Source organism: Vipera ursinii (assembly GCF_947247035.1).
Source record: "Vipera ursinii genome assembly, chromosome: 8".
Taxonomy (NCBI): Eukaryota; Metazoa; Chordata; class Lepidosauria; order Squamata; family Viperidae; genus Vipera; species Vipera ursinii.
This window is the reverse complement of record NC_139519.1, coordinates 22,288,548-22,314,445: the sequence shown is the minus strand read 5'-3', so window position 1 is coordinate 22,314,445 and position 25,898 is coordinate 22,288,548. Positions and strand designations below refer to the sequence as shown.

Here is a 25,898-nt window from a genome sequence, read left to right as displayed (position 1 = left end):
TCAGCCAACCAAGGTTGGGGAGGACCCCCCCTCCCGAGCGGCCGAGTCCATAAGGCAGGGGTCTTCAAACTTGGCCCTTTTATGACTTGTGGACTTCAACTCCCAGAATTCCTCAGCCAGCAAAGCTGGCTGAGGAATTCTGGGAGTTGAAGTCCACAAGTCATAAAAGGGCCAAGTTTGAAGACCCCTGCCATAAGGCTTTCTTGATTACAGCCCCCCTCCTCCTCCCAAGAAAGGGAGTGGGGGGGCGAGGTGGGGGAACCCCAGCTTCCGAGAAGGGAAGCCAGGAGGGCGCTTTGGATCCGGAGCAAAATGCTTACCTTACCCCCCCCTCCCTCCCTCCCTCCCCCAGGCGACCCTCACCTTCGACTCCCCCCACCCCCCCACCCCGCGCGCCCGTTCCCCATTTGCGCAGGGCTCCAGCCTTCCTCCCCCCCCCCCCAGGAAAAAAACATCGCAGCCGGGCCGAGCGTGCATAAAGCGCCGCCTGCGCTGCGCCCGGCCCTCCCGATCCAAGCCGGGGAAGGGGCGGGTTAGGCGCCAACCCGCAGCGCAGCCCGAGCGCATCTAGCGCGCATCTCCGGGCTCCCAAGACCGGCCCGTCTGCCAGCCGGCCAGGCTATCCCCTGCGCTTCTTTTGGATGCCGGGGCTCCGGTGCGCGGCCGGGGCGGAGGACGGCTGGGCCGCTCTACTTGTCCGGCTGGGCGGTTCTCCTTGTCCGGCTGGGCCGTTCTCCTTGTCCGGCTGGGCGGTTCTCCTTGTCCGCCTGGGCGGTTCTCCTTGTCCGGCTGGGCCGTTCTTCTTGTCCGGCTGGGCCGCTCTCCTTGTCCGCCTGGGCGGTTCTCCTTGTCCGGCTGGGCGGTTCTCCTTGTCCGGCTGGGCGGTTCTCCTTGTCCGGCTGGGCCGCTCTCCTTGTCCGGCTGGGCCGCTCTCCTTGTCCGGCTGGGCCGTTCTTCTTGTCCGGCTGGGCCGCTCTCCTTGTCCGGCTGGGCCGCTCTCCTTGTCCGCCTGGGCGGTTCTCCTTGTCCGGCTGGGCCGTTCTTCTTGTCCGGCTGGGCCGCTCTCCTTGTCCGGCTGGGCCGTTCTCCTTGTCCGGCTGGGCCGCTCTCCTTGTCCGGCTGGGCCGCTCTCCTTGTCCGCCTGGGCGGTTCTCCTTGTCCGGCTGGGCCGTTCTTCTTGTCCGGCTGGGCCGCTCTCCTTGTCCGGCTGGGCCGTTCTCCTTGTCCGGCTGGGCCGCTCTCCTTGTCCGGCTGGGCCGCTCTCCTTGTCCGCCTGGGCGGTTCTCCTTGTCCGGCTGGGCCGTTCTTCTTGTCCGGCTGGGCGGTTCTCCTTGTCCGGCTGGGCCGTTCTTCTTGTCCGGCTGGGCGGTTCTCCTTGTCCGGCTGGGCCGTTCTCCTTGTCCGGCGGCTGCTGCTGCCTCTTCCGCCGGCTGGCTGTGCCGCGGCCGGGCGCCTTTAAAGGGCGGGCCGGGGGCGGGCGCGGCGGCCGGCCGGCCGGGTGAGTGGGCAGGCCGGCGGCGCTGCGCCGGGGCGCCCCGAGGCGAGGAGGAGGAGGAGGAGGAGGCGCAGAAGCAGCAGCAGCGGCGGCGGCGGCGTCCCTCCCGTTCCCGCGAAGCGCGCCATGGCCTGATCGCCGCCGCCGCCGCCGCTTCCTCGCTGGCCGGCCCGGGCTGCCCCGCCAAGCCGGCGCCCGCCCGCCCTCCACGCCTGCGCCCCGCCGGCTTCTCCTGGCCCGGCTCCTCCAGCCGCGGCGGCAAGGGCGAGGGCAAGAGCGGCAGCAGGCTCCGCTTGCCCGGCCTGGTCCAGTATGTCTTGGGAGCCGCTCCGCCGGCGTCGTCCGGGGCTGGCCAAGGAGCCGGGCAGCGCCTGCTCGTGACGGTCCTGATGAAAGGCTTCAAGCTCGCCTGGTAAAGACCCCGGGGGGGGGAGAGGGGAGGGGAGGGGAGGGAGGGAGGGGGCGGCTCCCCCCCCCTCCACCCGCATTAGCGGCGACGGGGGCGCCCCTGCAGGGTTGGGGAGGGAGGAGAGCTGCACCGCAGGATGGGGAGGCAGGGAGGCGCGGGCGCCAGGTTGGGCATGGATGCTCCTCCGGCTGGACCAGGTCTGCGGAAGGGATGCTGGCGCAGTGGCGCGCCTCGCTTCCCTCCTCTTCCTCCTCTTCCTCCTCTTCTTGAAACCCCGGCTTGGTGCTTGCCACACCTCTCTTGCCTCTTCCCTCCCCCTCCCCCCCATCCCTGGGCCCTTTCGGGATGTGCTCTAGAGCAGCGTTTCCCAACCTTAGGAACTTGAAGATGCGTGGACTTCAACTCCCAGAATTCCCCAGCCAGCTATGCTGGCTGGGGAATTCTGGGAGTTGAAGTCCACGCATCTTCAAGTTCCTAAGGTTGGGAAACGCTGCTCTAGACTTGGCGGCTCCAAGCCAGGCTCTGCCGCCTCCCCCGGTGGCGACCCTCTCCCCGCCCCCTCCCCCGCCCCCCCCTCCGCCTGGGGGAAAAGTTGCGAAGGGGTCGCCGATTGCCGGAGGCGCCTGCTTCTTGGAGGCTTCGGAAGCCTGGCCGATGCCCTGCCTGCCTTTGGAGCGATCCCCAAGGCGCTGCGCCGGAAAGGAGGGCGGACCTCCTCCGCCTTGCCCGGCGCGCTTGGTTGGGTACACCTTGGAGTTGGGGAAATCGGAGGGGGGTTGGGTTACTGGGAGAGGGGCAAAGGGCCGGGTTGCGCCGGTGGGTACCGGGCCGGAGAGGAGGAGGAGGAGGAGCAGCAGCAACGTGGACGGTACTCGCTTTGTAGTTGTTTCTCTCTGGACGCTGTGCCATAGAAAGCTTTCTTTCTTTCTTTCTTTCTTTCTTTCTTTCTTTCTTTCTTTCTTTCTTTCTTTCTTTCTTTCTTTCTTTCTTTCTTTCTTTCTTTCTTTCTTTCTTTCTTTCTTTCTTTCTTTCTTTCTTTCTTTCTTTCTTTCTTTCTTTCTAAAAAGAGAAGGGTGGCAGTGGCGGGGAGGGGCGCCCGAAAACTTCTTAATTGCTGTTCTGGGTCCCTTGCTTTTTTTTCCTTCTCCTGCTTGCATAAGTTAGCAGAATTCAGGCAGTCCTACCCGATTCTCTCCCCTCCCCATTTCACTTTCTGGAAAACACCCCCCCCCCCGCCCCCCAAGAAGTCCTGATATGACCTAATGTAATAATTTCCCTGACTGCTTTAGAATGAGGCTGGAAGGGCTCCACTTCTTTTTCTCTTCCACCCCCCTCCCCTTCCCTCCCCTTCAACATTTTCTGAGTCTGCCCCAAATTCCATTGGCAAGTTGCAAAAGATGAGTGGGTGCACCCTTGGCAGGCATTGCATAAACACCCAGTTGTTGCAAGTTACTGCTTGTGTTGATCGCGTTTCTGTTGTGAGGGGTACAGCGATGGCAACCCTTTGGGGGAAAAAATCAATACCATCTTCTTAGCCTGATTAAAGCATGTCCTGTGTGCGTGGACCTACAGACCTGTGCTGTATCCGTGTCCCCCGCCTTTGTGTTATACAAGTCGTAATTTGTATGATGGTACCACTGTATGATGGCTTATCAGTAGAAACCCGAAAATTCATTGGGCTGCAAGATGAGTTTATTGAGAGAGACAGAGGACTAACTAAAATGTGAATAGCATTGCATATTTGTGTTGATGAATTGGAACACGGTTAAGTGAGCTACGTCTATCATAGGAGGCAGGGATTTGAAAAAAGAACGCCTATGTGATGTTAAAATGACTCCAGAGTGTTATTTGCAAATCTTTCCTGCTTATATTAAAAGGTCACTGAAAGAGTTGAGAGGGATCTTTCTCTTTGGAATCTGGTTTCAAACTGGGCATCTTGAAATGGACTTGGGAGAGGTTGAAATTTACTGGGCCTTTAGAATTAGTGACCTAGAATTAGAATTTCATGCTCTCTGCCTTTGCGGTCATAGATGCACTGACGATGTACTAGAAGAACAAAATGCAGGCCTTTGGAGTATGTCCTGATGCAACTTTTCAGGGCGAAGAAGGGATGCTTTTAAAACACACACGTGCACACACATATACAGACACACATGCATACATGGACAGGCAGACAGACAGACATCCGCCTCCTGAATGAATGAAGTGTAAAATACTGCTTGGGAATCAGAAAAACGTCTGGACGAACAAGGCTTTTTGTTAAAACCCCAAGTGGTCCTGTTTTGCATCCGTGCTCATAAAAATAAAAACCACTTAATTATATAATAGCCTCATTTGCTCACATCCAAACCTGTATTGGAAGGGATTAGGGTTGTGGAACGATTGGGATTTAATTCCCCTTTCATCCGATCGGGCTGAGAAGGAGACTGGGGAGGAACAGAACACGCATGGCAGAACTTGTGAATTTGCAGTCAGCGTTCAGAGAAAGAAAGAAAGAAAGAAAGAAAGAAAGAAAGAAAGAAAGAAAGAAAGAAAGAAAGAAAGAAAGATTTTGTATCTGCTGAGGACAAATCTGCTTGAAGAATGCTAGAGGGCACTGTGTTACTACTTAAGCCAGGGATGTCAAACTCAATTTCACTGAGGGCTGCATCAGCATTGTGGTTGCCCTCAGGGGGCCGGGTGGGTATGGCCAGGGTGGGCGTGGCCTACTGGGTGGGCGTGGCTAGAGTGCATATGGCCTACTGGGTGGGCGTGGCCAACTCTACATCGTTCGCATCAAGGGTGCCTGTGGGGGCCTGGGCAGGAGTGGGACAGATCTGAGGGTCTCTGGCAGGAGGAGGGTCTCTGGGCCAGGGCCAAGGCAGCGGGGGCCGTTCCCTCACTGTTTCCAGGATGGCTTCGCGGGCCACATGAAACCACTTTGCGGGCCGGATCCGGCCCCCGGGCCTTGTGTTTGACATGTCTGACTTAAGCCTATTCACAGCAGGTATTTGGGTCCTCTGTGTCTCATAAAGCAAAGCAAACCTCTTCTCTCCCCCCCATCTTTCTAGAACTAGAATCCAAAAAGTTAAATTTCAGGTTAAGTTTCACCCTTTACTGACTTGGATTTTCCCTTTCCACAAAGACGTGTCCTGAATAAGTACCGGCATATTTAAGGATACTTATTGCCCTCTCTGATTGATGGCAGAAGAGGGAAGAAGAATACGGTAGCTGAGTTCAGCCAGGATTTGCTGGGAAAACCTGGTTGAAGTAGACCCATCCTTGCTCTTGGGCAGGGGTCGGCAACCTCGGCTCTTTTATGACTCGTGGACTTCAACTCCCAGAATTCCTGAGCCAGCTGGCTCAGGAATTCTGGGAGTTGAAGTCCACGAGTCATAAAAGAGCCGAGGTTGCCGACCCCTGCTCTTGGGGATCACTTGAGAGTCTGAGGATGGAAAAAGAGGAAAGTGTGTGTGTGTGTGTGTGTTTGTGTGGTGTCAGTGGGTTGTGCCAGAATAATTCCTAGTGACTTTTGAAGGCTTTTGTTGGATCAGGATGTTTCAAAGGTTGAAATACAATTGTATGTGACCAGTTTTATTTTGTTTTGTTTCTTTAATGAAAAAGAGGGTTAGTAATATGTGTGCAGAACGCACCAGAAGGATAAATTTGAGACATCCCTAGGTTTATTTATCGTGTTGAGTTTTATATATTAGCTACTTTTTAAATATAGCGTGGTTATTTTGAAGATTATTGCTTTTGCTGTACGCTGCCTATAAAGGCATTAAATAATTAAAAAAAAACCAATCCCTCCTCCCCCCCCAAACTATTTCACAGTATAGCTGTGAATGTAAAATGATTTTACATATGTTACCCTGAACTTCAGGGAATCTCAGACCATAAATTGCAGTTAAAAAGAGCTATATCAATTTTTTTGTTTCTTTCTAAAGGATTATAAAGCGATACTTTTAATTTTGATTACTGTGGTATCTTTTTTCCCCCAGCCTGTCAGTTTAAAAACAATTTCTTGTTACTCTCTAGTTAGAGATTTTCACAACAAGTAAAAAAAATAGTTTGGGAAAAATGAATTATAAGGGACAAGGCTTCTTCCTACCTTTTAAAACTAAAATAGATCACAGGGAAAGATTGGTTTTTCAGTTTAACCTGATTCTGCTTTGTGGTGGTTAGTGGTAATTTTACTTCTAATTCCTGGTTCTTTTTGTGCATAGCTTCCTGCATGAAGCTGCTGTAGTAAATTGCAAAAATTCTAAACTCATAAGCTGAACCTCCCTACTTTTGATATTAGAAATCCTTCCAGAATTTAATAACTTGACTTGACTGATCCAGTGTAGACTGCATTTACACATCCTAATGAGCTGTCACAGTTTCTTTTGTTTTGGTTTGGTTTTGGACGCGGTGGCTCAGTGGGTTAGGATGCTGAGCTTGTCGATCAGAAGGTCGGCAGTTTGGCGGGTCGAATCCCGAGTGCCGCGTAACAGAGTGAGCGCCTGTTACTCGTCCCAGCTTCTGCCAACCTAGCAGTTCGAAAGCACGTAAAAATGCAAGTAGAAAAATAGGGACCACTACAGTGGGAGGGTAACAGCATTCCGTGCGCCTTTGGCATCTAGTCATGCCGGCCACATGACCACGGAGACGTCCTCGGACAAGCGCTGGCTCTTCGGCTTTGAAACGGAGATGAGCACCGGCCCCTAGAGTTGGAAACGACTAGCACGCATGTGCGGGGGAACCTTTAACTTTACCTTTTATTGTGTGAACACATTGGTTGCACTTAGCAAACCATGGTTGCCTTGTTGTGCAAACCTAGCTAGCTGTGACTTGTGTCAGAATAGAATAGAATAGAATAGAATAGAATAGAATAGAATAGAATAGAATAGAATAGAATAGAATAGAATAGACCTGGAAGGGACCTTGGAGGTCTTCTAGTCCAGCCTCCTACTCAAGCAGGAGAACCTATACCATCTCAGACAAGTGACTGTCCAGTCTCTTCTTAAAAGTGATGGAGCATCCACGACTTCTGGAGGCAAGCTGTTCCACTGGTTAATTGTCCTCACTGTTAGGAAGTTTCTCCTTAATTCCAGGTTGCTTCTCTCTTTGATCAGTTTCCAACCATTGTTTCTCGTCCTTCCCTCTGGTGCTTTGGAGAACAACCTGACCCCCTCTTCTTGGTGGCAGCCCCTCAGATACTGGAACACTGTCATCATGTCTCCCCTATTTCTTCTTCTCTTTAGACTAGCCAAACCCAAGTCCTGTAGCTGTTCTTCATATGTTTTAATCTCCAGGCCTTGGATCATCTTAGTTACTCTTAATGGAAACAGTTTGAATACGAAAAGACAGGTCAGGAATCTTCAATTTTCAGCCCTAAAAAGATCATAATAGATTATAGAGAGGATTGGAAATAATAATAATAATAATAATAATAATAATAATAATAATAATAATAATAATAATAATAATATGGTGTATTACTTTACTTAGCATGCAGAAATATTTTTCAAATGCCTCTTACATATTGAAGCCTAGTTATCCCATTGATTCTGGACAATCTAAATCTAACCTAAAATTGATTAGATTTCAGTTGTTGTTTAGAAGAACCGAACCACTGGAGATTTGTGAAGCAATTCTAGGCTGCAAAATTTGCTGAAGCAAGGGGTAAATTTAATCTTAAATTACAGGTCTCCTTCTTAATCCCACTGCCTGTTCAGTGATCTTTAGCAGAATTAATGTGCGAACTGTGATCCAATATCTAGAGCATAAGGGTTAAATTTTGGAAGGAGTTAGAACAGTTCATAATACAATCTCTAAGGAATGTCACCCTTTGCTTCCTTTCCAGAGTGAATTGAATAGCGACCTTTGTCTTGGTTTATTAATTTAAAAACAGTAATTAAAGAGAGCAGAAATCTCTGATTGCTCTGATTGGGGATAAACATCCATATTAAAAATAATTACTGGTCTGCATTAAACAGGGGGCATCTTGGGGAAAAGAAATTCCTAATTTCTGAAATTGACTAACTCTTGACTAATTGGGCAAAAGAGAAGGAATAACCCCACATGATTCCTGTCGGGGAATCCTGCCTGGAGAGTAGGGATTTTTTTTAATGAATTGTCACCATTGGTGCTCATATAAGTCTCTTTATTTCTTTCCCATTGCTGATCTAAAAGAACTTTCATTGTCCTCAGATGCCCTCAAAACTCTTTCTGATCTCAGGTCCAATGCAAATTACATTTGCTCTAGGGAAATTGATGTAGGCCGATGGATTTTGTTTTTTCTCCTTCAGCTTTGAGATTCGAAACTTGTTCACAGTTCTCATGAAACACGGTTGGATGCATTTGAAGACTATCTTTTAAAGTTCTCCAGTTCTTTTTCCAACTCAGATAACGTGTCCTTCTTAAGCAGAGGAGTCCTTAATGTGTCCATCCTTAACAAGATATGAGGATTAGTTGCTCTATAGCAGGGGTCTCCAACCTTGATAACTTTTAAGACCTGTGGACTTCCAACTCCCAGAATTCCCCAGCCAGCATGTCTTAAAGTTGCCAAGGTTGGACACCTCTGCAAGTTTATAGGTTAGTGCCCCTCATCAGATTCAATTCCAGAAAAGGTGCTTTGGATCGTTCTTGGCAGCAGCCCTTTAAAGCAGCCCGGTCTTTCTTTGGAATCACATTGGCCAGCTGTGCAATCCTGGGAAAAGATGCCAACACTTTAAAGAGCTGCACCCGGATTGCATCTCTACTGAAACATCTCTTCTAAATTATTTCTGAAGGCCCTTTTGTGGACAAACTGCATTTGTTTCAGACACTTAATAAAACAATATTTATTTTCCTCCAGAGATTGGGAAGTCTGGCCTTTTATTTCTGTGGCAACTTTGCACGATTGCTTTCCCTGCGGCTGTTCTGATTCTACTGTAGAAATGATATATGATAATATTCCGTAATTAAATGTTTCTTCTCGTGGCCCCAGAAGCTTCACACTGAAATGCAGAACATTTCAACGTGTAATAAAGTAGGCATTAACTTGTCAGCCTAGGTCCTAGGAGAAAACAAGGATAAAGCTTAGCTTGTCTGGCATGATGGAAACCTTCAAGTGATCAAATTTATCCCCAAAAAGGTTGCAAGAGAATTTGAAGCTTTATATAACCCTCAACTGAGCATATCATGGGGGAAAACCCCCCCAGGTATGTATGTAGGTAAGCAGGTAGGTAGGTGTATGTAGGTAAGCAGGTAGGTAGGTGGATGGATGGATGGATAGAAGGACAGACACATAAACACACTGGCATATTTTTAAAAAATATGCTCATTTGTGGTGGAATCTCCAGCTAGAATGGAGGGAGGTGTTAAGAAGGGGGCAAGCTTAGAGTCCTTGCACTGGAGAAAGTGGCAGAAGCCTGACCACCCCCAGAATCCCCAAAGCTTTATCTGACCCTTCCAAAGAACTGTAATCAGTCTGGTGAGATAGGTGATTAGTAATCAAGCTTCTGTTTGAGACTATTCACAAGCGGTTCTGGTTGCTTGTGCCTGATATCTTTGCCTGATCTTTTGATTCTAGTTCTAGGAAAATGACCTTCTGTCTTGTTAGCAAAAGAGAATTTGTTAGCAAGTTCACTTTTTTTGTGAAATCCTGATATATTCCTCCTGTTACTAGAGAGGTACAGTGGAATAACCTTAGATAATTGCCTGCAAAAGCCTTGACCTGGATTCCATAACTGAAATTTCCAGGAGATATTATGCGGTATATTTTCTTGAACAGAATATCCACCCTTCCCTGAACTTTCAGGTAGAACTTCACAGGATGCTACTCCTTCAAACAAATAGTGGAAAACATTTACTAGTACAGCTCCCTCCACATCTATAAAGTTAGGGAGATGGCCTTTCAGGAATTGAGTTGGGAGCAGAGATGTTTCCCCGCTAAGGTAGACATAGGTATCTACCTTTGTGAATCTGCACCTCGGCTTTCTTCCTTATGCTATTAGGATCAAGATGTTGAACTAGTTTGGTGAAGAAATTGCAAAGGTTGGCCTATATTTTTTCATTTTTTCTTGGCTGTGCTTCTTTTGCAAAGCTTTAAGACTTCCTGAATTGAGGGGACCTTGGCGCTCTCTGAGCTTGGTTGTTTTCTTGCAGATATTTCATCACCCCAAACTAGGGAGCATCATCAGTGCTAGAAGGGAGTGGAGTTTGCTGTCATTCTAGCACTAGTTTGGGTAATGAAATATCTGCAAGAAAACAACCAAGCTTAGAGAGCACCAAGGACCCCTCAATTCATCCCAGAGCTACAAATATTCTCTATTATTAATTATCGATCAAAATAGAACTGGATGGGACCTTGGAGATCTTCTAGTCCAGACATGTCAAACACAAGGCCCAGGAGGGCTGGATCTGGCCCGCGAAGTGGTTTCATGCGGCCCGCGAAGCCATCCTGGAAACAGCGAGGGAACGGCCCCCACTGCCTTGACCCTGGCCCAGAGACCCTCCTCCTGCCAGAGACCCTCAGATCTGTCCCACTCCTGCCCAGGCCCCCATAGGCACCCTTGATGCCAACGATGTAGAGCTGGCCACACCCACCCAGTAGGCCATACACACTCTAGCCACGCCCACCCAGTAGGCCACGCCCACCCTGGCCACACCCACCCGGCCCCTTGAGGGCAACCGCAATGCTAATGCAGCCCTCAATGAAATTGAGTTTGACACCCCTGTGCCCTGCTCAAGCAGGAGACCCTGTACCATTTCAGGTAAGTGGCTGTCCAGTCTCTCCTTTAAAACCTCCAGTGTTGGAGCATCCACAACGTCTGAAGGCAAAGCTGCTCCACTGGTTGATTGTCCACACTGTCAGGACGTTTCTCCTTAATTCCAGGTTGCTTCTCTCTCTGATCAGTTTCCATCCATTGTTTCTTGTCTCGCTGCTTCCTGCATTGCTGATCAGCTCTGTGAGAAGCTGAGCGAAGCCTGGATCGTTCACAGCTGTTGACATCGCACTGGTGGCCATGATAAGATGCTTCTGCCATCCCTGCTCAGTCAAACGGAAATCCATTCCTAGGAGTTCTAGAAACTTCCACTCTGGCAGTTCTTAAGTAAAGGTGTCTCTGGACTGCCGGCTGGATTCTTTTAGTAGAAGAATCCTTGATTCCTTCATCACTCTTGTGGCAGCAGAAAGGGGAAAGAGGTGAGTGCTGGACTGAAGGACCAAGTTGCCCGATCCTCATGGGATTTAGCTGACGTGCCCACGTTGCGTTTCAAGGTTTCTTAGACCACAGAAAGAGGTTCAAAGGAAGGCCAGAAAAGCTGTTTAAATTGGGAGGTTTCAGTTGTGGCTGAGAGCAACATGGCAGTTGAGGATTTAGCACGCTATAGGCATCCTTCAGCTGCTGATTCTTCTCGGCTTGTCCATTCCCCCCCCCTTCTTCTTCTATAGAGGAGAAAGCACAACCATTTTTTACCCAGTTTGGGGCAATCTGGGACAGGAAACCCTCCCCTTAACCATCCGGTGAGCTGCTTCTATGAATACAGTAAGCAGGGCATTTGATTTTACTTACTTCCAGAGGTGGGGAACTTTGGCTCCTTTATGAACTGGTGGATTTCAACTCCCAGAATTCCCGAGGCAGCCATGCTGGGAGTTGCAGGTCCACAAATCATAGAAGGGCCACAGTTCCCCACTCCTGATTTAGGCCTCAGTTGAGACACCCTGGTTGACTTCGCATAAAAGGATCATCAGGGATTCTGGAAAGTTGCCGTTGTTTTTCTCGTGCAGACGGTGTGGTAGGGTAGGCATTGGGATAATCCCACACTACGTCATGTCTCTGTTAGTAGGAACCTGGCTTGTTTAGGGATCTTGGTTTGTTGTCTCCTTTCTCGACCATGCTTGCAAAACTAAGCCTGGGCATTTGCAATGATTTCCAGTAGGTTTCTAAGTGTAATTCAGAGTGCTAGCTTTGAACTATAATGCCTTGTGTTGTGGCCAACACCGGGCTCACCTAAATCATCTTGAAGATACAGTATACGTTTATAAGCGTGCAAACAATAAGACAGAGCTAAGCAGTGCTAATCAAAAGCAACACCAGAGTTTATAAATCTTTGCCCCCCCTCCCCCCACATTACAAAGATAAGACTAAGACAGAGACAGGATAAGCGATAGCATGATCTTGGAATGTTTTTGATAAGGCCATCTGGATGACCTTCTTCTGAAATACTAGGTCAGCATGCTGCCCTTACTATCTCTCAAATATGGTCAGGGGAAGATCAACAATTTGATTTACCGGGTCACGGGTTCCTGGCTGATTCTCCTTCCACTCACCACTCAAGGTCAGTTCAGCTTGAGTGGTTGTGAATGTCTTCTTACAAGGGCATTTTAAGCAGTTCTCAAGTTTGGAGGGACATCTGAAGGTCTATTGTCAACGTATTCTGATTGCAGAAGGAGGTCTCGGAGACATCTCCACTATCCTTGACACCCAGATGTCTCCCAGACCACCACCTGCAATCAGAGTAGGTCATCTGGGATGTTCTTTCCAGCAGGAACTTGTGGTGGCTCTCATGTTCAGCAAGGGAGGAGCCAAAGACCAACAACAAACTCAGTTTTCCAGCTAGGACACCAGTTCTGTGGGAGAGACTCCCTTGGAAATTAGATTATTCCCTCCACTTTTTTTATTACATGTGCAGAAGTTGGAAAAGCCAGTCTTCTTCCAGGGAGCGTTAGAGGTAATGCTGGTGGCGACTTTATTCATTTTGCTCTTTCTAAATTGAATTTACGGATTATATATTATATATTACCATCGGTCTTGTAATGTTGTAGACTTTTTAACATGTTGTTTTGTTTTTTAAAAAATACTCTTTATTTTAAAAGAGTACCAAATATAAGCAACGTAGCACGACAACAAAATTTAGCAATCCGTAAAAAATAGAAATGGTACAAAAAGCGGGGGGGGGGGGGAAGAAATGGATACATCTTTCTTATACGTTAAACACAGGAATAACCTTGGTTTACAAATGTTACTCAGCAATGTTATAACGAAATGCAACGTTTTACTGTAAACTCATCCGTGTCAAAGATTTTGCTATATATTTTTATTTGTTGGCAAGGCAGACCGCAGGAAGGATGCTAAGAGTATTGTAGCCCCAAATTTGGTACAGATATATAGGTATGCAAGCAAGCAAGCAAGCAAGCAAATACATACATACATACATACATACATACATACATACATACAATGACTCCTTCCTGGATTCTTTATCAGAAGCAATTGAGAAACTGAAAGTTTAGTGGAAAACAGTTGTAAAATTGCAAACATGCAACACCTTGGTCTATGAAGGCCTAACTGAAGATATACGGCTTCAAGGGTATAAATTATTAAATTCCAGTTCATGAAAGCGGGTCTAAAAATTTGCTAGGGTTTAGGATACCACTTCCCTTTTAAGAAGCTTCCTCCCCCCCTTTTTTTTTGAAAAGAAAAACTTCTGTTCATCAAATGCTCTTGCCGCAAAAAGTAGATGTTCTTTCAGCTTTTTTTCCCCTGTCTGCATTTGTGCCTGGGTGCGCGTGCTTCTGTTTTGTACAATTCTAAAGATATGCTGGAGTGACTTACTCAGCAGTTTGCAGCACTACTAATAAGCATTTTTTTCTGTCCTCCCCCTCCTCCTCCCCACCCATCTAGCTGGACACAAAGCTGCACACGATTGCAGAAATTCAGTGGGCCTTGCAGAACCCATATTTTTCCCCCCTTCTCTTTGGCCAGTGCCAAAACAACATGCATTTGAAGACAGGAGAACATCCCTTCCAATGTTCAGCTTTGCCATTTGAAAAGGCCGTTCTGTGAAGATTCTCCTGCAATGAAAAACGGGCAAGATAATTTGCAGCCGCTTCGCGCAATCCATGCACAAAGATGACATTTCCATGCTGAGGGGGTAAAAAAATAATAGTAACGGGATTTCTGTTGATGCACTTTGGCCAGGAACCCAGGCTCTCTCTCTCTCTCTCTTGAGAACAGTGATTTGCTGCGCTTTGGGCTTAGGTATATACTTGATAGTTAGTTTTTCGACAGTTTGCAAGATTCCTTCATGTTTATGGAGGACGGTGCTTCTTCTCTGATTATGCATCCATGGGGGGAGATGGATGTTTAGCATCTTCTGTCAAGGAGCACAGTGTCCAGAACGTGCAAAGCGTGCTGGAATGTAGAAGAGCGTAATGAATGAAGGTTGGAAGGACAGGAGACTTTGAGAGGTGGCTCAAAGCACTTTTTGCAAACGTTCACCCACTTTCTGTGTTGGTGGCATCGATCGTGGCCTTGCCGTCCAATCCCCCTCAAAACAAGCTTTCTAACTAAGCTGCAGAGTGGCAAATGTGGTTTGCACATTTCAATTTTTAATTTTAATTTTACTGTACAGAGACCTTTAGTTTTTGTTGTTGTTAGCCGCCCTGAGTCCCTCGGGAGATAGGGCGGGATATAAATCCCATTAATAAATAATAAACTTTCAGCATTCAAAGCTGGTTTGGTCTAGCGGTTAAAGCACTAGGTTAGAAGTTGGAGACGGTGAGTTCTAGTCCTGCCATAGCCTGGGTGACTTTGGGCCACTCCCTCTTAGACCAATCCACCTCACAGGGTTGGGAGGAGGAGGAGGAGTGCTAGATATGTATGCCACCCGGAGTTATTTGTAAAAGTAATAGTCCGAGTACAAATAAATAAATAAAAATAAATCAGATGAACAAATAGGGCAGATGGAAAGTCACTGAAGGAATGTGGTCAACAACCCTGCTCACTACGTTTGGATTTGTTCACCAACCCAAATTAAGTTGGAAGAAGAGCGCCACGGATGTTTTAGGCAGTGGTGGGATTCAGATATGTGAACAGCTGGTTCTCTGTGTGGAGGCCGCTTCCAGAAGTCCATTCTGGACCTGGGCAACAAAAAAAAATAGCTACCAGTTCTGCCGAAGTGGTGCGAACCGGCTGAATCCCACCACTGGTCTTAGGTAGCAGTTCCTAGTCCTCTGTGAGGACAGATTGTGTTCTGTTCCTTCATGGCATCCGTCCACCTTTAACGCAGAGATGGATTTACCTTCAAAGGCATCAGGAAGGCAGCATTAACCTCTGAGCCAGGAGAATATTCCACCATAGTGTTTGCCGGAGGACTTCCTAGCTGAGGACCCATCCCACACATTTGCGAAACTCAAAGAGAGGACGGCTGACGGGAGACAGGTTAATTTGATGCAAAGAAGTCACGAGTCCAAAAATCATTTCTGATTTAGCGTACTCCAAACCTTTGGGATTAAAGTCATCAGAAAGACTTTTTCACGTGGTGGTGGGGAAACTGTTCTGGAATGAGAACATTTGCACTGGGAGTGTGTGGTGCCTGTGAGGGGACTATATGTGTTATGGTAACAATGTGTGACTTGAATGTGTTAATTGGGCATGCTTGTAAGAAAGGGGGGGAATTTAATCATTGCAAACTTCTATCTGGTACCGCGGACGGATCCCTGGAGGAGGAGGATGTTATGCAGGAAGTCCTCAACTTACAACAGTCCATTTAGTCAGGTGTTCATCGTTTGCGAACTTCTGACGAGCGAAACCAACAGGGAAGCCCGATTCGCTTAAAACCCGTGACCTTAACTAAGCGGCTGCAGCGAGTCACTTAATAACCGTGGCAAGAAAAGTTGTAAAATGGAGGCAAAATTCACCCCACTGTCTTGCTTAGCAACCGAAATTTTGGGCTCAACTGTGGTGGTAAGTCGGGGACTATATGAAGCCTGCATGGTTAAAGAGAACTAATCACTTTCTTTCGTCTTGCCCGGTTGCAAGAGGTAGCTGACCTTTGCTTAATCCTAGATTATGTTCTTAACCAGGAAGGGGCCCTGTTGCTGCATTGCACTTAAGATTTGATTTGATTTGATTTGATTTATTAAATTTATATGCCGCCCTTCTCCCTAAGGACTCAGGGCGGCTCACAACAATAAAAATTAAGAAACATAAAGTACAAAAATTAAAAAAGAATTAAACAATAAATATGATAAATACATGACAATTTAACCCAATAAAAGCCTAATTTAAACCATAATCAGTCCAGACCCGCTTGTTGAAATAACCAGGTCTTCAGGTCACAGCGGAAGGACCGAAGATCAGGGGCCGTCTGCAGCTCCGGGGGCAGTTCGTTCCAGAGGGTCGGCGCACCCACAGAGAAGGCTCTCCCCCTGGGGGTCGCCAGCCGGCATTGCCTGGCCGATGGCACCCTGAGGAGGCCAACTCTGGGAGTGAACCGGGCGATGGGAGGTTGACAATGGCAGCAGGTGGTCTCGCAAGTACCCCGAGCCTAAGCCATGTAGGGCTTTCAAGGTGATTACCAGCACGTTGAATCGCACCCGGAGGGTAACCGGAAGCCAATGCAGCTTGCGCAGGAGTGGTGTAACATGGGAGTATCGAGATACTCCCATAAGCACCTGCGCAGCCGCATTTTGCACCAGTTGAAGCCTCTGGGTGTACTTCAAGGGCAGCCCCATGTAGAGAGCATTGCAGTAATCCAGGCGAGAAGTGACGAGGGCGTGGGTAACCGTGCATAGGGCATCTCGGTCCCAAAAGGGGCGCAACTGTCGATAGTTGTGGCTTGTTGCAGACGGACCCGTTCTTTTTTGTTTTTCTTAGCACCCCAGATGCCCAGTTTTGTTCCCTCTCTTTCTGTGACTACCACATAAAGCCAGGAATTAGGGTTTGTATGCTGTACTGCCCTTAGATTTGTAAGGGTTAAGGGCAGGGTTTTTTGTTGTTGTTGTTTAAAAAAAACTTTGCTGAATGATGAGGAAGGCCACTTTCAGCATCCATGACAAGCAATGATCTTTCATTGCTTATCATTGCTTAGTTGCTCTTCAGAGCAACAAGGATGATCAGGGGACTGGAGGCTAAAACATATAAAGGACAATTGCTGGAATTGGGTATGTCTAGTCTAATGAAAGGGACGTGGTGGCTCAGTGGGTTAGGACGCTGAGCTTGTCGATCAGAAGGTCGGCAGTTTGGCAGGTTGAATCCCGAGTGCCGCGTAACAGAGTGAGCTCCTGTTACTCGTCCCAGCTTCTGCCAACCTAGCAAGCTAAAGAATGTCAGCCTCACCTCAGGAAAAAAAAAGCTTTGAGCCCTGAGGCTTTGGGCAGCTCTCTTGGGTGACCCAATATTTGAGGCCTCTCCCGTTGCAAGGTGAAGGTTTTTCAATGAAATGTTGAGATGCAGCAGTTGGGTCTCTATGGGATGGGACTGGAAATGAAAGGGTAAACTGAGAGCCAAGAACTGGGTTGTTTAAAAAAAAAAAAGAAGGCACTTCCTGAGTTGGTGAGAGTCATCTGAGGCCATGCCCAGAACGGGTGGTAGTTTTTGAAACAGACTCTGTTGTGTATAATAATACTAATAATACTAATAACAACAATAACAATAACAATAATAAAGTTTGAACGGACCTTGGAGGTCATCTAGTCCAACCCCCTGCTCAGGCAGGAAACCCTATACCATTTCAGACAAATGGCGGTCCAGTCTCTTCTCAAAAACCTCCAGTGTTGGACCATTCACAGCTTCTGGAGGCAGGTGGTTCCACTGGTTAATTGTTCTGCCAGGAAGTTTCTCCTTAGTTCTAGGTTGCTTCTCTCTTTGATTAGTTTCCATCCGTTGCTTCTTGTCCTGCCTTTGGGCACTTTGGAGAATAGCTTGACTCCCTCTTCTTTGTGGCAGCCCCTGAGATGTTGGAAGACTGCCATCATGTCACCACTCATCCTTCTCTTCATTAAACTAGACATACCCAGGTCCAGCAACCGTTCCTTATATGTTTTAGCCTCCGGCCCCCTGATCGTTTTTGTTGCTCTTCTCCATACTCTTTCTGGAGTCTCAACATCTTTTTTACATCGTGGCACCCAAACTGGATGCAGTATTGCAAGGGTGGCCTCACCAAGTAAAGTGTAAAGTGCTATTAACACTTCACGTGATCTTGATTCTATCCCTCTGTTAATGCTAATGCTAATGTTTTCTTCGGATTTGTTTTGAATTTTGAGACAATCTGTGGCTGCCTCATTAACTCGGCCCTTAACTCTCCAAGTTGCCTTGCAGCTGAGAAAAGCCAAAGGGGGGCAGAGGGGAGGGTGGGGGTGGTGCCTGCCAAGCCCCCTTCCCCGCAGGACCCCTCAAAACCTCCCAATCAAAGCAGGGGCATTATGTAAAGAGGCAGCTCCCGGCCTCGGCGTGTGAGCGCGCATGTATGTGTGTGAGAGCATCTGTGTAAGGCAGAGAGATCGAAAGAGAAAGAGGGAAGGAAGGAAGGAAGGAAGGAAGGAAGGAAGGAAGGAAGGAAGGAAGGAAGGAAGGAAGGAAGGATCTCTGCAGAACCCGGCCCCCCAAACTCGGTGGGAAGGAGGGGCGACCAGCCGTCGTGGGCTCGCTATGACTGCTGTGGATAGGCAATGCTGCCGTCCTGCGGGGTCCCTCCTGGTGTAAGAACCCCCTTTCTTCCTTGGGAAGAAGGGCTTGACGATGGTGCAGGATGGGCACGGCCCTTTCGCCTCCCCCCCTCACTGCTCCACCCTCCCCAGCCTCCATCCCCACCACCCAACCGCATGAATGAATGAATGAAGGGCCAGGCTTGGCTGCAGGATCTTCACCCAGATGGCTGCAAGGTTAGTGCTTTTCTCTCTCTCTCTCTCTCTCTCTCTCTCTCTCTCTCTCTCTCTCTCTCTCTCTCTCTCTCTGGATGGGCATTGAGACTGGCTGCCTCTGGCCTCGGGTGCTTTCCGGCCAGGCCGTGAGTGGCATAAATCCGGAATCCATGTTGGCGACAGCTGCTTCTGCTTCTGCAAATAAGCGGGGTTTGTGTGTGTGTGTGTGTGTGTGTGTGTGTGTGTGTGTGTGTGTATTTGTAGCATGGGGGGAGGGAGAGAGGGAAGCAGCCGGTGTGACATGACATCATGTTGCAGAGAAGGCATATTCTCTCCTTCTCCCCGCCCCCCACAACTCCTTTAATCCGGAGGGCCCCCCCACAACTCCTTTAATCCGGAGGGCAGGGCTCCCTCCCCCAAGCCTGCCTGCCCGCCCCAGGAGTTTTCCTATTCCTTCTGCTGCTGCAGCTCCTCTCCCCACCCCCACGGGGAGAATAAAAAATAACAGATTTCCCCCACCCCCATCCTGAGAGGTGGACAGACAGACATGTGAAAAGAGCACTTTGTTTGGGTTTTGTTTCCTTGGCTGGGGGGGGGCGGGCGCGGGGAGGAGGAGAAGAAGAATGCCCAGCGTCCTCAGATTTTTTTTCTTCTCCCCCCCCTCTCTCTCTCTCTATATATATCTATATCTTTTTTGCATTTTGCAAGGGGGCAGATGGAGAGAAAGGACAGCCGGGCGCTGTGGGTTGAATTCTCAGTGCGTCATGCCGGCGATGGTGGGAGAGTTTTGGGGTGCCTCTGTGTAGCCCCCGTGTTCGCTGGGCTGTGGAATCCCCTGATTTGATTCCCATCTGCTGCTCCTTTTTTGCCTGGACAAAGAAAGGAGAGGGGGGGGGAAAGACCCAGCAGTGAGAGCCTTTGGTTCCCTTGAGAGTCTGCCCGATTTATATGGCTCAAGGGTGGTTGCAACGAAGAAGCAACCCAAGACGGTTCAAGGCAGAAATCTATGCTTGCCTGCTCCCCTTTCACCGTTCCTCCACCGTGCCTTGATTTGGTTATTGTCCTTGCCTTCCATCTCAGAAAAAGGCCGTGCGTGTTGCAGAAAAGTACTGCACACACCCCTTTCGTGGCTGTTGAAACGGAGGTGGTGTAATGATAAATCTTTGCTCAAGGCCGGCAGGTTTTTTGGGGTGGGTGGGTGGAAAGAAGGCGTGTTAGGGAATAGGAGGAGAGAAGATGAATGAATGCCAGGGAAACGTCATCCTGAAGCTCAAGATGACTTTACTGTTTTTCATTAATAACCGCCCCCCTCCCCCCCCGAAAAAAGATGCTCAGTGTGAAAATGCAAAGCCGGCCAGCTTTCCTGATTGGCTGAGACTGTCGCTCTGCCCACAGTAACAAGTGCATGCAAATTAACTCACACCCATCTAGGGTTGGACAACCAGCTGAAATGGCATTGCGCTTGGCGGGTAGGACGGGAACATGGAGGAGGCCTGGAAGAGAGAGGGAAGGAAGCCCACGGAGAAGGAAAGGGGTGCCTGATAGGAGACCAGGATTTAACCCATCTTGGTCAGGGCTGATGCTCCACGTCTTCTATTAGTCATAGCTTGCCAAGGTCTCAGAAGCTCCCGAGATCTTCTGTCTCTGAGAAGGACAGCTCCTTTGTCTCTCGTCCTCTCTTCTCCTTCCTGTACAGCAGGGGTGTCAAACTCAATTTCATGGAGGGCCGCATCAGCATTGCGGTTGCCCTCAGGGGGCCGGGTGGGTGTGGCCTGGGTGGGTGTGGCCTGGGTGGGTGTGGCCTACTGGGTGGGCGTGGTTAGAGTGCATATGGCCTAGTGGGTGGGTGTGGCCAGCTCTACATCATTCGCATCAAGGGTGCCTATGGGGGCCTGGGCAGGAGTGGGACAGATCTGAGGGTCTCTGGCAGAAGGAGGGTCTCTGGGCCAGGGCCAAGGCAGTGGGGGCCGTTCCCTCACTGTTTCCAGGATGGCTTCGTGGGCCGCGTGAAACCACTTTGCGGGCCGGATCCGGCCCCCGGGCCTTGTGTTTGACATGTCTGCTGTACAGGGTCCCTGTCGAGATGGGACGGAGTGTCCTTCAGGCTGCCTCAAAGGAAGATGCCAGTCGAGTTCAGTCCTGCATCGGCTGAAAACAGACTGAGAAAAAAAATAAATCATGGGAACACAGACTTGATTTGCCTATTATGCACTGTGGCTGTCAATAGCGACAGTAAATCAGGGAGAGAGGAAGGAAGGAAGGAAAAAAAAGGAAGAAAGGAAGGTGAAAAGGATGAAGGAGAAAAGGGAGAGGAAGGATGGCCAAAGGGAGGAAGGGGAGAAGGGGGAGGAGTGAGTGAGTGAGGGAAGGCCAGAGGAAGGAGGGAGGGAGGAAGACCATTTGGTCTACTTGAGAAGGTAAATATTTTTAAAAAATCTGTACTAAATAAGCGTCAAGGCAGAATGTCTCAAGATTATTTGTTCTACATAATCCTGTCTAGGGAAGTTTCCTCTCTTCATCACTTTAGCTTCTGAGGGAATTCACACATGCTAGAGCTTTTCTCAGTCATTGGGTTGCCCTTTTAACACCTTCCCTAAAAGCCGATTATTGCGTGTGCAGACACTGAATCGCTCCACATTCCATGCGGAATGAAACAGTAAAGCCCATATAAAAATGACAAATGCTATAACTGGAGCAGTTCGTGGACTGCAAGAAGACGGAATCCAACTTTAGATTGCGTAGGGACGGCTCCTCCTTTGAGTACATTGTCCTGTTTTGGGCACCACACTTACAGGACAGCATTTGGAGAACGGCGGCAACAATCATTAGAAGACTTAACAGTTAAGACTTTATAAAAAAGAAATTAAAGTTAAGATTGTTCAGAATTAGAACGCTAGTCTCCAAAGACCCAAGAAGTTGTCACACTTTTCTCATTCCACAGGGTAGGACATGAAAGGAACTAAGTTTGTTTCTAATGTCTATAATCCTAGGATGTAGGTTGGTCTCATGTCCTGGCTAGCCACTGATGTCATAATGTAGTAGAAGAAAGTAAGTTTTCTTTGCATGGGAGTGTTTGGTGATAATTTGGAAATAACTGAATTGCTTGCTTTAGTTGAATTTAGAATAGTTGACCGAACCTTGGAATTAAAACCCAGAAAATTTCCAAAGAACATTACTTCGAACCCTCTGAATGTGGGAATCTTTGCTGGAGGAATTTCTTGGTAGACAATGTTGATATCTCAAAATTAGTTCAACAGGACTAATTATAAGCTTCCCCCGATAATCAAAATGGATGGAAATATTTGTATCTCCTGCACATGTGCTTGTGCACGGGCACAAACACAATTTTAAGATATTACTTTTTCAACCCTTTTGTTGAAAGTTCTCTTCAACTACTTGTTGCATGGCTGGTATGTAGTTGCAGCAACGTCTCTAGAAGGCTTAGAGGGAGATTCTGATTTCCACTGACCAGTTAGTTTCATAAAGCATTATTATCATCATCATCATCATCATCATCATCATCATCATTATTATCATCATTATTATTATTATTATTATTATTATTATTATTATTATTATTATTATTATTATTATTTCCAAAGTGGGTCAAGTTGTTTTGTCATTGCAAGCGTGGATTCCTGGTCCTTTTGCAACAAGCCCTGGTTACTATGGAAACCATAGAAGACATTTGCCATGCTTGTTCCTGGTCTGAGTCCAGAAAAACACTGGGACTGAGCAGAAACAGCAAAAGTTTTGGAAGTCCGCAATGGAGAGTTGTTGAGAAGGACAGCAAATTGTCCTCTAAAGACATTTAATTCTGCTTCCTCTGTTAACAGCAAGATGGGACGTCTTAAGTGGGAATCATGAACTCTGGGTTGCTTCCAGCAACTTTCCAAATACAAAGTCATGGATCTTGATATAATAGCTATAACAATATCGGAAGTTCATGGGTTGGGCTTGGGTTGAATTCAACGAAATCGAAACTATGGCCTTGTTTATGTTTATCAATTTCAGTGGGGCCCAGTTTCAACTAATTTTCTCTCTGGCGTTTGGTGAAATGTAAATATGTACATTTTAGATGTTTGCATTTTTTGCTTGAGAATGTATTTGGCCACTTTGCCATTTGTAAAGAGATGCCAATGAACTGCACAGATGTATAAATCTCTTATGGCCTGATGGTGTCTCATCAAGTCAGTGTCAACCTTTAGCAACCACATAGATAGTTTTTCTCCTTGATGATCTGCCTCCTAACTTGGTCCTTCTGGTGTCCCAATGGGTGGTTAATCATGGATACTCTGGAGTCCATCTCCCCTGCTCCTGGTTGTCCCCTTCTTCTCGTTCTTTCCACATTAGTACCTTCTCCATAGAGATAGTCCTTCACGACACATATCTGCAGTGGGATCATTTGAGCCAGGTAATAGGTGATCTTTAGATCTACGTATACACTAAATATTTATTTTGGAAAACAAAGTGATGCCCATTTATTGAACATGTTATTTCTCTCTTAATTTCCCGCCCCCCAAGTGGCATAAAATTGAAATGGTTTAGAGCAGCAATCCCCAACTTTTCCGGCTCCACGGATTGGCATTGGAGGCAGGGTGGAGGGGATGTATTCATGCGCAAGCCCGTCACTTACTCAGATGGAGCTTTGCCCATTTGCCTGTTGCAATGGGCTGTGGACTGGTACGGGTCCGTGGACCCTTGGTTTAGAGTAGATCAAATGAAAGAAAAAGCAAACTTCCATGAAGCTGTTTCAGCTGCAACCTAGTTGCTCTATCAGACTTGATTCCACCCCAGGCTCTGCATTTTGGTGACTTGCATCCCTTTTGAGGAAACATAGAAAGGACGGATGTTTCCTCTGGAAAGAAAGATTTTAGAGGATTGGGACTACAGGGATATGTAGTCTCCACGTCAAATGTCTTCACTTGCTACACAGTGTGGCCGGCTCAGCCAACATCCCCTGATGGGTTTTTCACTTGATGTTGTCTCTTTCTTCTCCCCAGCACTGCCAGTAACTCGAACCGCAGTACTCCCGCTTGCTCCCCAGTCCTGCGCAAACGCTCCCAGTCTCCCACGCCACAGGACCCCCAAGGAGACACCATGGTGGAGAAGGGGTCAGATCATTCTTCTGACAAATCTCCTTCCACGCCAGAGCAAGGCGTGCAGCGAAGCTGTTCCTCTCAATCCGGTCGTGGGGGCACCAAGAATTCTAAGGTGAGTTGACTTGTTCAGGGTTGAGTGCTCTTTTATCTTCTCGTTCACCTTTCCCAGCAGGCCTTTCTCGTTCTGAGCTTGCCTCCTTTTCACTGACTCACTTTATCTTGATTTTGAGGTCTGCTGATAAAAAGACCTCTTGGTTGACTACCTGCTTTCCTAGGTTTAGCTTGCCAATGGTGGTACCAAGTGCCAAACATCTGCCCTCAACTCTCATGTTAGGCATTGACATCTGGATGGAGATCCTGTAGCTATCAAGTTCTAAGATGAACCTCGATGGTGGATGGGACTTTGAATTTTTTCCTCCCTCCTCTCTCTCTCTCTCTCTCTCTTTTTTTTTTACAAGCAATGCTGGAACCTCTTCCTACACCAGGGTCAGCTACCCAATATAGGAGGAATATTAAGCTTGTTAACAAGATGTCCCAGAAGTTCTGGATCATCCAATAAATCATTGTAAAAGGAAGCACTCAACTCTGAATGAACCTCTGGGCAAATCTTAAGAACCTCTGCAACAGAGCAGGATTTTCTTGGGGGAAGAAGCCATTTTTGGAATCGTTCCTCGAGGTTTCAAAATTGCTTGTTCCCCATTTTAAACCAAAAGCTCCTTTTCCATCCTGACAATAGAAGCCAGAAGTAACAGGAGTAATTAAAGTCTATTCAAGTCAGTTGTTGTTTCTAAGCAGGAGGAATGAAATGGGCAAGCACCTACAGGTATGCGTGCCCGTAAATTAGGTATAGGTGGAAAAAAATGTGTCTCACATTTCACAAACCGAGCTTTTGAAATTTCCTCATTCCTTCTTTTCACTCATGTTCCCTGGATCTTCAGGCATTAGCCAATCAGGCTTTGTAAAATAAAGACAGGCCTACCCTGAATAAACAAAATGGGATATTACAGCGTTTCCTGCTAAGGGAAAACAGAATTAGCAAAAGTAGAATTTCTCTCTGTAGGCTCAAGAAGAAGAGAAGCCCACCCCTCAAATTCCTTTCACTTCCAGTTAGAGGGCTCAAAGTGGCAAAAACAAAACCTCCCCCCCCCAAAAAAAAAACCCAAGCCCCCAAACTCAAGTTTCTTGGACAGGAAGGCATACCAACCTTGGCTACTTTAAGACTAGTGGACTTCAACTCCCAGAATTGCCCAGACAGCCCCACTGGCTGGGGAATTCTGGGAGTTGAAGTCTAGAGGTCTTTCTACCTTACTAATAAAACGCTGTTGACGCTGTTCGTTTTGTTTACTTCTCAGGTGTAGGTTTTAATTTAATCGTCCACCTCTTTCTTCCATGTTTTTTTTCCTATTTCCTTTTTTTTTCTTTGCCACTAAGCACCTATCTAAAATCAGCTTTCCTTTTACTCCGTTCAGTTCCTTCCTGTTTGCAGCCAATAAATTGGACCCTAGAAAAATGGAAGATTATTTTCAGCTGCAGGCATCTCAGGGATTTCTTTGCCGGGACATTTGAACATGACCCTCTAATCTATCCCCCCCCCAATATGCAAGTTCAGGCATAGGCAACGCATTGGCAGTATTTAAATAAGATTGTGACTTTACCTAAAAACCAGCTGTATATGATTGAGATGGCCAGTCGATCAAAATACCCATTGACCAGAAGCCAGATTGACCTCACCACTATATGTAGTTCGCCAGGACACTCAGTTGCTTTTCCCCCCTTTCCTGGCAAGTGGATAGATTTCCAAATGGTGCTAGGAGTATAGGCACTCATTATTTTGATCTATGAGCACAGTGGTTGGAATGCAATATTGCAAACTAATTCTGCCAATTGCCGGCAGTTCAAACCTGACTGGCTCAAGGTTGACTCAGCCTTTTTGGTCCTCATTTTATCGATCTTAGAAGGATGGAAGGCTGAGTCAACCTTGAGCTGATCAGGATCAAACTCCTGGCAGTGGGCAGAGTTAGCCTGCAATACTATATTCTAACCACTGTGCCACCAGAAGGAAGGAAGGAAGGAAGGAAGGAAGGAAGGAAGGAAGGAAGGAAGGAAGGAAGGAAGGAAGGAAGGCAGGAAGGAAGGCTGAGTCAACCTTGAGCTGGTCAGGATCGAGCTCCTGGCAGTGGGCAATTAGCCTGCTATGCTGAATTCTAACCATTGCGCCACCACGGCCATTATAAATACATATATAAATATACAACACGTAGAATAGCCCAGTGCATGCTTTCTGGAGAGAGAGAGAAG

The 25,898-nt window shown here is 47.7% G+C and overlaps 1 protein-coding gene across 2 annotated transcripts in view; it reads left to right on the top strand.

The window, feature by feature from the left end:
- The window catches only part of GRAMD1B (GRAM domain containing 1B), a gene marked incomplete at its 5' end in the record, with an annotated part of 100,089 nt that overhangs the window by 36,222 nt on the left and 37,969 nt on the right, over positions 1-25,898 (top strand). For both annotated transcript variants that reach the window (XM_083368615.1, XM_083368616.1), the window contains one exon: positions 23,502-23,712. In XM_083368615.1, coding sequence (XP_083224741.1) covers positions 23,502-23,712 — 211 coding nt within the window. The remainder of the gene's footprint in view (positions 1-23,501; positions 23,713-25,898) is intronic.